Source organism: Ipomoea triloba, chromosome 2, assembly GCF_003576645.1.
Source record: "Ipomoea triloba cultivar NCNSP0323 chromosome 2, ASM357664v1".
In the NCBI taxonomy this organism is placed as follows: Eukaryota; Viridiplantae; Streptophyta; class Magnoliopsida; order Solanales; family Convolvulaceae; genus Ipomoea; species Ipomoea triloba.
In genome coordinates, this window is record NC_044917.1 from 427,148 (window position 1) to 439,039 (window position 11,892).

General features: G+C 36.6%; 3 protein-coding genes across 4 annotated transcripts; 1 reads left to right on the forward strand and 2 right to left on the reverse strand.

Annotated features, from left to right (window-relative positions):
• The first annotated feature begins 988 nt into the window (after positions 1-988).
• Positions 989-4,946, forward strand: LOC116011047 (sulfite exporter TauE/SafE family protein 3-like). Its single transcript, XM_031250552.1, has 13 exons — positions 989-1,303; positions 1,393-1,654; positions 1,846-2,005; positions 2,112-2,312; positions 2,592-2,656; positions 2,754-2,781; positions 2,858-2,949; positions 3,281-3,367; positions 3,480-3,530; positions 3,666-3,887; positions 4,059-4,152; positions 4,271-4,411; positions 4,571-4,946. Exons 2-13 carry the CDS (start codon positions 1,412-1,414, stop codon positions 4,654-4,656), a joined length of 1,470 nt encoding a protein of 489 aa, XP_031106412.1. The 5' UTR covers positions 989-1,303; positions 1,393-1,411; the 3' UTR covers positions 4,657-4,946.
• Positions 4,947-5,095: 149 nt separating this feature from the next.
• On the reverse strand, positions 5,096-9,188 carry LOC116010495 (protein disulfide isomerase-like 1-6). The gene is made up of 12 exons (XM_031249927.1): positions 8,543-9,188; positions 7,831-7,960; positions 7,329-7,494; positions 6,957-7,075; positions 6,733-6,813; positions 6,562-6,651; positions 6,394-6,465; positions 6,241-6,309; positions 6,084-6,164; positions 5,844-5,978; positions 5,548-5,601; positions 5,096-5,469 (listed from the first exon to the last, which is right to left on the reverse strand). Exons 1-12 carry the CDS (start codon positions 9,058-9,060, stop codon positions 5,374-5,376), a joined length of 1,611 nt encoding a protein of 536 aa, XP_031105787.1. The 5' UTR covers positions 9,061-9,188; the 3' UTR covers positions 5,096-5,373.
• Positions 9,189-10,344: 1,156 nt separating this feature from the next.
• On the reverse strand, positions 10,345-11,748 carry LOC116010496. 2 transcript variants are annotated; one of them, XM_031249928.1, is made up of 4 exons: positions 11,374-11,748; positions 11,153-11,192; positions 10,884-11,066; positions 10,345-10,734 (listed from the first exon to the last, which is right to left on the reverse strand). In XM_031249928.1, the coding sequence occupies exons 1-4, from the start codon at positions 11,658-11,660 to the stop codon at positions 10,450-10,452; spliced, it is 795 nt and encodes a 264-aa protein (XP_031105788.1). In that variant the 5' UTR covers positions 11,661-11,748; the 3' UTR covers positions 10,345-10,449. The 2 variants fall into 2 exon arrangements, with proteins under 2 accessions (XP_031105788.1, XP_031105789.1); XM_031249929.1 differs by having other exon boundaries at positions 11,295-11,748.
• Positions 11,749-11,892: the final 144 nt, after the last annotated feature.

Below are 11,892 nucleotides of genomic sequence, written 5' to 3' on the forward strand. Positions count from 1 at the left end.
TAATAAGAATCTAATTTTATGTCTAGTAACATGCGACTGTCGATCATTAAATTGTACATCATGCAATATGTGACTGTTTGTCATCAAACATTAATATTTTTATTTATTAAAAATAAGCGACTATACTTTTAGTGAAATAAAACGTTACAACATGCACTTAATTGATTGGTGAAATAAATATATTTTCTTAATAATATTAAGCAATTTTATCTTTAAGTTATTTAATTTTAATCATGATATTCTTATTTATTGAAAAATGTGTGACTCCACATTTAATTTATTTAAATTTAGTCATCAAACCTTTCACCATGTATCTTGTTAATCACTTATTGAAGATATAAATGACTTTATTTTTAATTTATTTTAATTTAAATAAAGTTGTGAGCTTGAAGTAATTTAGCAAGTGTGGAGGGACTAAATCAATTTTAAGGGGAAAGCCTTTACTTTATTAGTTTGATTATCCATTCTGCAAGTTAAGATGCACCACTCATTGCCATTGAACCCAACAAAATAACATACTCCGTACTTTTTTATTAGGAAAAAAAAAAAAGAATTTGTTATCGCTCTAAATTTTTGTCAAAAAATATTTAATATATATTAAACAAATCTTAAAATTACTTCATCAATAATCAATTCTCAATTCATTCCGTCAACCAATTTCTTTAATATTATGTCTAGCTTTCAGCTTTTAATTTATCATTTTATTAAGAGATCAGTGAACCTGATAATATAGATTATAGCTATGATCACAAGACTCTCAGTTAATTTTTATTTTTTGAATGTTGTCCCTCCTAATTATATTCGCTCTAATTATATTCATTCACTTTTTATTTTAGTTAATATAGATTCGCTTTTGGCTTTAAAAAAAATCTCAATTCATTTTGTCTAACTTTTGTATATTTATTGAATATTCTAAATGGCATAAAGAGATAATATGCAGAGCTTCAAAAAACAAAAGCTTCAACATCAGATGCATCTTCATGCAATTAATTGGCATTAATTAGGTATACCAGTCTGTATACATATACCATTCAAGGATTTCAAATACTCCGTACAATACAAGCATAGTCACAGAGTCACAGTACACAGAGAGAGAGAGAGAGAGAGCTCTGCGTTCAGTACTAGAAATGCTAAAAGTAGAAAAATATATCAAGTACATATAGAGAGAGAAAGAGAGAGAGAGAGAGAAACAGCATAATAGTGTGTTCAGACTTGAGAGTCAAAGAGAATAATTAGGTATTATATTCATAAAGGTGTTGATCTTTTACAGATTGGGCAGTATATTCATTAAGCTTTGAACAAGGTGAGTATAGTTATGGTATGATCTTGATTATTGCTTCAAGTTTGAATTTTTGGGTGGTTAATTAGTGTTGTAATCCTTGATTATGAAAGGAGTGGGGTTCTGCAATTGATGGCTGAAACTGGTTCAAGATTCAAGGCTTTTGTGACTGTGATTGCAGTGCTTGCGTTTGCTTTTCTAAGTATTGCTTTTGCTGAGGCATCTGCAGAGCTAAGGCACCACAAAAACATTTTGAGAAACCATGGAACAACTGAAGAAGAAGAAGAAGAAAAAGGCTTTAGATCAGGTTACGTTTTTGAGCTGCTCAACTCCCTCTTGGAGGCTGGTCAAGCAGTTTACCGCCATGTTTGGCCTGTAAGTTCATTTCCTCCATGGAGTTTGTTTCTTTACACTTATTTTCCTATAAACTGGTTTCAATTTTGTCCCTATTAACTGCAATTCTTTGTTGACAATGTAAATATTGAGGTTTGAGATGTAGTTTGTGTGGTTTATATATGTGACATGTTTAAGAAATCTGGAATGATATACTGGGGAATGAATTGCAGGACTTGGAATTTGGGTGGAGGATAGTTCTTGGTAGTGTGATTGGGTTCTTTGGTGCAGCTTTTGGGAGTGTTGGAGGTGTGGGAGGAGGTGGGATTTTTGTTCCAATGCTCACTCTCATCATTGGATTTGATGCAAAGTCGTCGACTGCAATCTCGAAATGTAAGATAGAACCTTTAATTTTGGGGGTTGTTTGTACTTTGTAGTTGATTATTCATCATTCATTGCATTGCAGTGTACTGTGTTTGAGGTTTCTGTGTCTGCTCAGGTATGATCACTGGCGCTGCAGGCGCCACCGTTTATTACAATCTCAAGCTACGACATCCAACGCTCGACCTGCCCATTATTGATTATGATCTAGCTCTTCTTCTACAGCCAATGCTGTTGCTTGGAATCAGTATCGGGGTTATTCTCAATGTCCTCTTTTCTGAGTGGATGGTTACTGTATTGCTCATCATTCTTTTCTTAGGTAACTACTAGTTCCAACTTCCAACTGCAGTTTTGGCCACATTTGATATCATTCTTTTTACTTAGTCTTCTTTCCTATTTTAAGAATTAAGATAAAAGGTCCTACGCGTTGGACAGTGGGATAAGGTCAAGTAGTTGGAATTGAAATCAACTTCACCAAAATTGTTAAAAGAAATTAATGCCAGCAACTAAACCCTAATTTTCCGTCTTTTGCACATGTGGAACAAATGAATGGTCCTACTTTCTGAATAATAACTACTACTGGTTCTGTGCATTGCAGCTGCATCAACTAAGGCGTTCTTCAAAGGTGTTGAGACATGGAAGAAAGAAACTATAATAAAAAAGGTTGCATTAGTCTTCACCTGTTTCTCATTTGTCAAGTTGTATACTAGAGTTGAAATTTTTTTGACACATTTTTTTGTACTGCTTGCATCTGATATAGGAGGCTGCTAGGCGCTTGGCATCTCGAGGTAAGTTTCCTTCTCGTGTCGTCAGCTTTCACTATAATTCTGAGACCATTTAACAAACTAGTTAACCTTGGGCCAGGTGTTGACAACAGAGAAGGAGGATACAGCCTCCTACCTGGAGGCACAAATAATGCTTCTGGAATGAAACAAGATGGACAAAAAGCACCAGAGGTAACTCCTTTCTAATAAAAACAACTCCAACCACCACAGCCAAGTTGGTCAGATTATTGACTTGGTAACCAGAAGGTTACAAGTTGAACTCCCAACGGGAGTAGTCTATTGGCCTCTTGGTTTGGTTCGGTCAACTATGGGCAACCTAGACTGGTTACCTCCTTATGGTCCTTTGCCAATTAGAGTCACGAGCGAGGTTTACCCAGTACACACTCTCAAGTAGTAGTTACGGGTTTCCCTTGTCACCAAAAAAAAAATAAAGAAAAACAACTTGTAAAGGCAGAAGGAATGAAGGATAACCCTTCAATGCTAATTCCTTGTATCTTTCCAGGTCTCATGTGTTGAGAATATGCACCTGAAGGACTTGGGTGTACTCATTGCTGTCTGGATTGTAATCTTAGTGCTGCACATCGTCAAGGTTCCTTCTATCACGTGCTTCCCCTCCTCAATAGCCGGCATACATTATTGCTTTCACTACTCTCCTACAGCATCGTTTACTAACTGATGGGAATTTGGCTATTTTGTTTCAGAACTATGCCACACCTTGTTCCATGATGTACTGGATATTCAATGCCTCACAGGTACTTCTATTGTCATATTAGAAAAATATGACATTCCCCTGAGTTTGGATGCCTAACTCGTGACTAGGCTTTTCTGATGAAAATTTATGCATTCGGCTTCTCTATTAAACCTGCCAAATTTCTGTTGATTCTCAGGTCCCCGTTGCTGTAGGAGCTTCGGCTTATCAGGCAGTCTGCTTATACAAGGGCTGGAGGGTAGTCATGTCAAATGGTGAAGTCGCAACAAACTGGAAAGTGCATCAGCTGGTTCTTTACTGTTTCTTCGGGATTTTGGCTGGTGTAGTTGGTGGGTTGCTAGGTCTTGGAGGGGGATTCATTTTGGGTCCATTATTTCTAGAGCTTGGAATTCCTCCCCAGGTGCCTTCATTTTCTTGTTACAACACTAATTCTTCAGAGAAACCAAACAAATACTTCAGAATTAAGTCCCGACTTGCACTAAAACAGCTCCTAGTCTTCTTTTTTTACTATGACGCTTCTTACATAAGTTGTCATGAGACTAACTGATCTAGAAACTTCATATATATGCAGGTATCAAGTGCCACTGCCACCTTCATAATGCTGTTTTCATCATCAATGTCGGTCATACAATACTACCTTCTTCACCGTTTCCCCGTACCTTATGGTTAGTTGCCTCATAATCCATCAAGCTCCTAATTGGTGGAGGAGAAAGTCATTTTCCAAGATTGATACCTTCAGTTCAATTTCGCTAACCAGATACGTTCTTTGTATCAATCTTGCAGCTATCTATTTCGTTGCGGTGGCTACTATTGCTGCGTTGGTAGGGCAACATGTGGTGCGAAAAATAATTAGTATAGTAGGGAGGGCATCCGTGATCGTCTTTGTTTTGGCCTTCACAATCTTTCTGAGCGCAATATCATTAGGCAAGTTTCTATTCATATCAGTTTCAAAGGTCTAATATTTCTTGCAGTAACTTCCTGCTTGCAACCTGTACTTTCACCTCATAACTTCCATACTGATGAACATTGCTCTATTTCCCCGCCATTTTAATCGCTTCATTTTTCTCCGTTTTCTGATGACAGGTGGCGTTGGCATCTTCAACACTATTAGGAAGATAGAGGATGGAGAATATATGGGATTTGTTAACATCTGTGAAACTTCTTACTAACACTGCTTCTACAGATTGTTCTTTTCCTCTTTTTGTTCAAGTTAAGAGAGTTTCTTCTTTATGCTTGTCACTCCTGTAATCTGACATGAAGACTCTGTCCATAAACCATTGTTGTAAAGTTTGCAAGACAGTACTTGAGAGATTCCAAGATTTTTTTAAATCTTCCTGGAACATGACCTTTGATCATGGTTCATGTTCTTGTAAACTATTGGGACTAACTCTGTCCCTATAATGCTGGTTGGATCAGTTTCTATTCCTATGTTGCAATATATTTATTCTATTAATTGAAAGACGTGTTCTGTCTCACCTAAGCTAAACTGATAGTTGGACTACGCTGTTCGATTTCAACTAAAAGTTTAAACCAGTAGTATGGCTACACATTTATAGTTTATATTAAAGACATGGCCAATATAATGGAAATGGGATATAGTCATACAGATACACTCTATATAAAAGCCACATAAAGAGGAAATATCAAATAGCACAATTCCTTTACAAAATTTTTTGAAGAATTCAAGAACTGAATTACTACACTCTTCAGATTAGTACAACAGACTCTTCTCTGCTGGATGAATATCCTTTGTAAATTATCTATAAAATCATGCTTTTTTTATGAAGCACATATTCATATTGTCACAAATCCATATTGCTTATCTGCAACATTATGGCACTATATCTTTGCATGTTTTGTGTTCTTTGGGCAGGCCACCCGGTTTCCTACAGCTCATCTTTGATTTCGGCATCCTGCTCTTTCAATCTCTTGTTGATGAGTGTTGCTAGGTCTTTTAAGCTCGATTTTGTGGGAAATTTTATCTACAGAAAACTATGAGAATCAGAACCAGACGAGGCAACTAAATTTATTGAAAAAGTCGTCTTTAACTACATAGTTACCGGGTTGGATTTGTCTCTTGCCGAGTAGAATAGCAATGCTGGATAGTCATCAACCTGCATACGATTAAATCATAAGCTTGTTTCATACGAATGTAACTCGTTCCAACACTTGAAAGACTAGAAACATATAAGAAAAATGCATCTTTTTGTTACCTATAATTCTTGGATTTTAAGGATAAAATTGCAAAGTAAATTCTTAACCGCGTTAACATAGCATTGCATATTGTGAGTGCATGAATTCTAGTTGATATGTGAAGTAACGGATATTAACTTGCAGCGAAAACAAAGAAACTGACCTGTAGTTTTGGGTGTTCATTCTCGGAAGCATCTATTCTTGCGAAGACCAAATTTTCTAAACCCTTGAAATGCTTGGCCAATTTCTCCATTTGCTTGCTTGTAGTATCGCAGGTGATGCACCATGGTGTGTGTATCTTGAACACGAAAAAGTATCAGAATCTAGAAAAATGGATCAACATTCACAAACCTCTAGACAAAACGAAAGGTGATGTGCGTTTCAGCTCGATAAATCCACAAACCTCTAGAAGAATGTTTTTTTGACTGTTCAAGATCAAGTCATCAAATGTCTTTCCCACCACAGCCAGAATGCTTGCATCTTTCTGCAAATTTAACATGCCAGAATCATCATTACCGGGGTGATTAAAGAAAAATAAGTATTTCCAAGCAGAAACTCACATTGTCGGGTACTGGCTGTGATTTGTAGTACGGTGGCACAGTCCCATCCAGAACCCCTAAGCAGAAGCCCTACAGGCGCACAACTTTTAATGTAAATGAAACAGCAGTAGCAAGAATCCGAAATAACAAATAAGTCGGACTAAATTATTTTACTTTAATGCTTCTCGGTGTGGCAGTGGACTCCAGCAAGTACTTGGAGCCAATAGTGTAATTAAAAGCAATTACCTAAAAATTCACAAAAGAAAAACGATATATTCAGTTAAATGAGACAGCTTGTTGTAAGAGATTTAAAACCGAAACATTCTGCTAAAGGAAACTAACAATAATGTCCTTGGGTTCTTCTAGTCCAAACAAAGTCAAGAAGGGCTTCACAAGATTGTCATCTCTGATGTCTGCATATATCAGCATTATCTGCATTAACATATGTTGTGTTAGAACCGTTCTTACTTGGAACGCAAAATATTCTTCAGTAGGGCAAGGTCAGTTTGGAACCTTCGATTTGTACTCCCTTGCAACATCTTGCAAAGGTTCAAGGAGATCCTTGAATGCATCAGGTTCAGCAAAGACAAATACCTAGATTACAGCAAAACACATAGGTTAGTCTAGGCCACAGTTTCAGTAATATGGTTTATTGTCCAACCAAATCAAATAATGAGAACAATGCATCCCAAGAAAAAATCTAGGCTTCAGTATATGAATAAATACATAATTGTAACCTGGAGTTTGCTAGTGCTGGAGAAAACTTTCGCAGAATTAAGTTCAGTCAGCACACTGACTAAGGGAAACTTGTTATCTTCTAAGAACTGCAGGATTTCATCGGCATTGAAGGTTCCTTCTGAAATCCACATGAATAGAGTCATGCCTCAAACGATAATACATGAAGAAGTAGGTAGTATATTAAATAATTTATATGTGCAGCAAATCCAGCAATAAAAGGACTTCTACGGGTAGAGTGAGCAGTGTCAAAATATATACATAAGAAGCTGCACTAAAATAAAAAGACTACAACAGTCTCGAACAAATTAATATCTTTGAAGAGTGAAGAATGGGAAGAACTTTTAGGTGTTATTAAAAAAAAATGAACCTACCAAATGAAGTGTACTTTTCTGGTTCGCTTTTCACTAGACCAAGGAAAAGTTTAGCAGGCTTGGCATCAGGGAATAGAACCTCGAGAATCTCTGTGCTGCTAGTTTCAATAAACTGTATCGCATTGTCAATTTGTGCTGCTTTTTTGTACTCTTCATAATCAGGTCCCTGAGAAATTACGTTTGTAACAATTCATAACACCATAAGAAACCAACCCAAGAAAATTGTGCATTTGTTTTGCATTGTTTGTATTCTTCTCTTGGAGTGGAGCAGACCTCAAAAGTCACAACCAAGCACACTAGGCTTAGAGACAGAGAGAGAGAGAGAGAGAGAGAGAGAGTCCATAGAATGATTGCAAAAGGAGAAAGGAGTGTTTTTTAGTACATGTTCAGCCATTAGAACATTTTTCTTACCAAATGAAGAAAAAGAAAAAGGACCTAAATCTGTATTGAATTAACTGAATAAAATTTAGCTAGGATTTCAAAACAACAAAAGCTAACGTACCTCAAATCCATCAAACAGCCCAACTACAAACATAGAAAGCTTCTGCAAAATTCCAGTTGCCTCATTAATTGAATTAATCCTAAGAACAGGTGCACCGGTCTTCTTCTTTGTCCAAATCACAATTTCCTGCCTATTTAACAGGTGGCACCACATATAAAGATCAACACAATGTTTGCACATGTAAGAAACACTAATGCATGTACAATTGCATACTATCCACTTCCCCAAACTGTAACATAGACCAAAGAACAAGTCTTTACATGAATATATCATATGCAAGTCAGCATACACATAAATTGAATCATTATTATCTAACAATTACTTAAGAAAAGCACAAAAATTAGAAGACATAGTTAGCCTATCAACCAATTTTGGCTTATTTGACCACTATTAACTGTTTTGGCTTATTTGATCGCTATTAATGATTGACTTGGTTAAACATTCAATATAAGTGTTTGCTTAATTAGCTTTTTGTAACAACTCATTGCTCCAAAATGCTAAAATTCAAAAATCTACTCAAAGTAGCTTTTTCGATAAGCTAGTCATTTTGCATCTAATCAACTCCAAGTTAACAACTAATTTACCAAACATATTTCTACAATTAGCTAATGTCATCAACTAATCAAATCCACTAATACAATTAGCTAACACCTATTTACACAAAAGTCTCAATTATTATTATCCAAAAAAGTAGCAAAAGGGGATTGCGTACGCTGAAAATCCACCAGTGTAAGGTTGAGAGGAGCCATTGACGAAGAGGAGCATAGTTGGGAACCCTTTGATCCCAAGATTGGAAGCAATCTTAGGATGCCGTTCAGCATCAACCTTGGCCATCAAAACGGGACTTCCCGATTCCTTGAGGGCAGTTGCAGCCTCGGCAAATCGTGGCATCAGCTCAGCACTAGTCTCGGACCACGGGGCATAACCCAGAACCAAAACATACTCGTTCCCATCAATGGCACTCTTGGTGTTATCACTGTTAAGCTCGAGCACAATTCTCTGAGCTCTGCTCAATAGCTCAGCCCCAGACGGCTTATCTTTGCTCTCATCACGACCCCCTTCTGAACTCAAATCAGCTTCTTCGTCTAGTGCTATCAGTTCTTGAAGATCCCCCAGGTCGTCACTTTCCTCATCGGGTGCCGTGGGCTCGGAAGAGAGTGAAATGGCGAGTAGGAGAAGGAGGAGTAGGGAGAAAAGGACAGATCTTGAAGTGGGTTTTGCAGTAAACATGGTGAATTGGAGTGGAATGAGATCTGTTTGCAGTTTGCTCAAAGAAATGTGGCAACCTGCAACGGTGTTCCAGCACAAGATACTCAAAGATCTTATAATCTTAAGATGAATGAACCTTGGACGGTTTGACCGCTGGTAATTAGGAACGACAGTCACGCCGCCGTTTAATCTTAACTAAAGCTCAATTTTTGGCCTACAATACAATTACAAAATAAGAGAATAATACTACACTTATTTTCTGCATTTTCTTAGTTACATAATTATATAGTTTTTTTTTATCAAATAAATTAATAGTCATTGAGAATATGCACGGATTTATACAATAACTAGTAAAGAAGATAAAATACATGTAACATGTTGATAATAGACTAATCTTGATCTCTTTTAAAAAAAAATGATCAGTCTTATTGCTTTTTCTAACTATGAAAATTTATCCAATTTGCTCTTCAAAAATTAGAGAAACATGACATTTTATTTATTTAGTTTTTTTTAGTTGGTAAAAATGTTAGTTCTGAATTTCTACTATCAACTTTTACTTTTCTTACAAAATTTTAACGTTGCGGTTCATAAGAAACTATAGCACTATTGTCGCTCCGCTCACTGATTTTCTAAGGAAAGGAGGATTTCGTTGGGGAAAAGCGGCTGAGAAGAGTTTCAATGATCTCAAGGATAAGCTTACAATTGCACCAATTTTAGCCGGGCCAGATTTTTCAAAAACTTTTGAAGTAGAGTGCGACGCTAGTGGTGTAGGCATTGGAGGACTGCTTTAATTTCGGATAGAATGAGAAGCAAATGCCTAAATTCCCATTAACTTCTCTCTTCTTTCGCCGATATTTATTGCTAACCCCACACTTTTTTCTTGTATATATTCTTTTAATTTCTTTTTTCTGTAGATCATTCACTTAATAAAGATAATTTATCATTAATTGTCACAGTATGAAGTAAAAGTGAAAAGTAAAAAATATAAAATACATGTAGTATGAGATATTACTTAAATTTTTTATTCCTTTGATATGTTATTTAGTTTAACATGTTAGAGAAAATAAGTAAGTATTTATGTCTTCATCATATCACTTTGATTAACAATATTAATATTAAACAAAGCACAATTCTAGTACCAAATGATCTTACATTAGATTAATTATTGAATGTGTTATTATATGATTACAAATTTGATTCTTGAATGGATTATTATATCACCGAAGTGTAAACCCATCTTTAAATAGTGATGTCCGTTTTCATCCTCATAAAAAAAATTATACCTCAAATATTAAACATCCTCGCTGAAAAAACAACTTATATCGAAAACTGAATATAAAAATGTCCCATAAATTAAAACATCATATCATTTCCAGGGGAAAAAGATCATCAATAATTCATGGACGACAACTAGGAGTAAACACATGAATGTTTCTTGAATTTGATTGGCTTATTGCTGGCGGAGTCAATGATGAAGTCACACCAGATCTTCCTCCGGTGCTCCGTCCTAACTAATTTCCCCACCTGAGACTTCACCTCAAAATCCAGCCCCAACGGAACTTGATAACCTCCACCGCCGTCCTTATTTTTGGACGCCGTCAGATTCGATCCTGCCCCGTACAAGGGGACTTTAGTTCCTTGTATGTTCACCATCACCGTCCGCCGACTCTTCCTCGGCTGATAATACTTCTTCAACTGAAAAATGTGGTGACAAAAAGTTGTCTTAGTTCTAATCTTAAAACTGGCCAAATTAAATCACATACAATCTTATTAAGAGTGAAAGTATAACATTATATTGTGGTTATCATGCCAATGTTTTGTATATGGGTGAATGTGTTAGTTACCTGGCCAGTGGCGACAGTGATGTTGGAGAAGACGAGATTGATGGGTGTAGAGCTGACATGGATGCCGTAGAATGTTGCAGGGTTGTACACCTTTATCCTCAGTGACGCGTTCACCGACAGAAACCTTGTGGGTACACCCACGAAGTCGCAGCCCTCACCAATAGATATGTACGCTGATAACCTCTGCGGGCAAACAGCACAAAGTTTAGTCGCAGGTGGTTGTCGGAAAATCAAGATAGAATTGAAAATTAACGGCAAATTAAACAAACCTTGAGAGTAATCTGAAAATTTCCAGTTGCCTCATTGAATCTGTACAATTGCATACTGTAACATAAGAACAAGTCTTTACGGGAATATATAATATGCAAGTCAGCATACACATAAATTGAATCATTATTATCTAACAATTACTTAAGAAAAGCACAGAAATTAGTAGACAGAATCTTTTTTACTATCCCCATTAGAACAGTCTCAATTATCCAAAACATGCTGGTTCCCATCAATGGCACTCTTGGTCTTATCAGTGTTAAGCTCAAGCACAATTCTCTGAGCTCTGCTCAATAGCTCAGCCCCAGATGGCTTATCTTTGCTCTCATCACGACCCCCTTCTGAACTCAAATCAGCTTCTTCGTCTAGTGCTATCAATTCTTGAAGGTCCCCCAGGTCGTCACTATCCTCATCGGGTGCCGTGGGCTCGGAAGAGAGTGAAGTGGCGAGTAGGAGAAGGAGGAGTAGGGAGAAAAAGACAGATCTTGAAGTGGGTTTTGCAGTAAACATGGTGAATTGGAGCGTGTGAGATCTGTTTGCTCAAAGAGTCAATGAAATGTCGCAACCTGCAAATGCAATGGTGTTCCAGCACAAGCAAGACCTTATAATCTTAAGATGAATGAACAGTGGACGGTTTGACCGCTGATAATTAGGAACGACAGTCACGCCGCCGTTTAGTCTTAACTAAACCTCAATTTTTTTATTTTTATTTTTTTGGCATACAATACAATTACAAAATAAG

Coding starts and splice junctions, on each gene's coding strand:
- LOC116011047 (XM_031250552.1), top strand. CDS start 1,412: ATGGCTGAAACTGGTTCAAGATTCAAGGCTTTTGTGACTGTGATTGCA. Junction 2,006..2,111: donor GTCGACTGCAATCTCGAAAT/GTAAGATAGAAC, acceptor GTGTCTGCTCAG/GTATGATCACTGGCGCTGCA. Junction 2,313..2,591: donor GCTCATCATTCTTTTCTTAG/GTAACTACTAGT, acceptor TGTGCATTGCAG/CTGCATCAACTAAGGCGTTC.
- LOC116010495 (XM_031249927.1), bottom strand. CDS start 9,060: ATGTTTACTGCAAAACCCACTTCAAGATCTGTCCTTTTCTCCCTACTC. Junction 6,165..6,240: donor CACAGCCAGTACCCGACAAT/GTGAGTTTCTGC, acceptor TTAAATTTGCAG/AAAGATGCAAGCATTCTGGC. Junction 5,470..5,547: donor CAAGAGACAAATCCAACCCG/GTAACTATGTAG, acceptor AGTTTTCTGTAG/ATAAAATTTCCCACAAAATC.
- LOC116010496 (XM_031249928.1), bottom strand. CDS start 11,660: ATGTTTACTGCAAAACCCACTTCAAGATCTGTCTTTTTCTCCCTACTC. Junction 11,193..11,373: donor AGTGCCATTGATGGGAACCA/GCATGTTTTGGA, acceptor GCAATTGTACAG/ATTCAATGAGGCAACTGGAA. Junction 11,067..11,152: donor ATTTTCAGATTACTCTCAAG/GTTTGTTTAATT, acceptor GTTTGCCCGCAG/AGGTTATCAGCGTACATATC.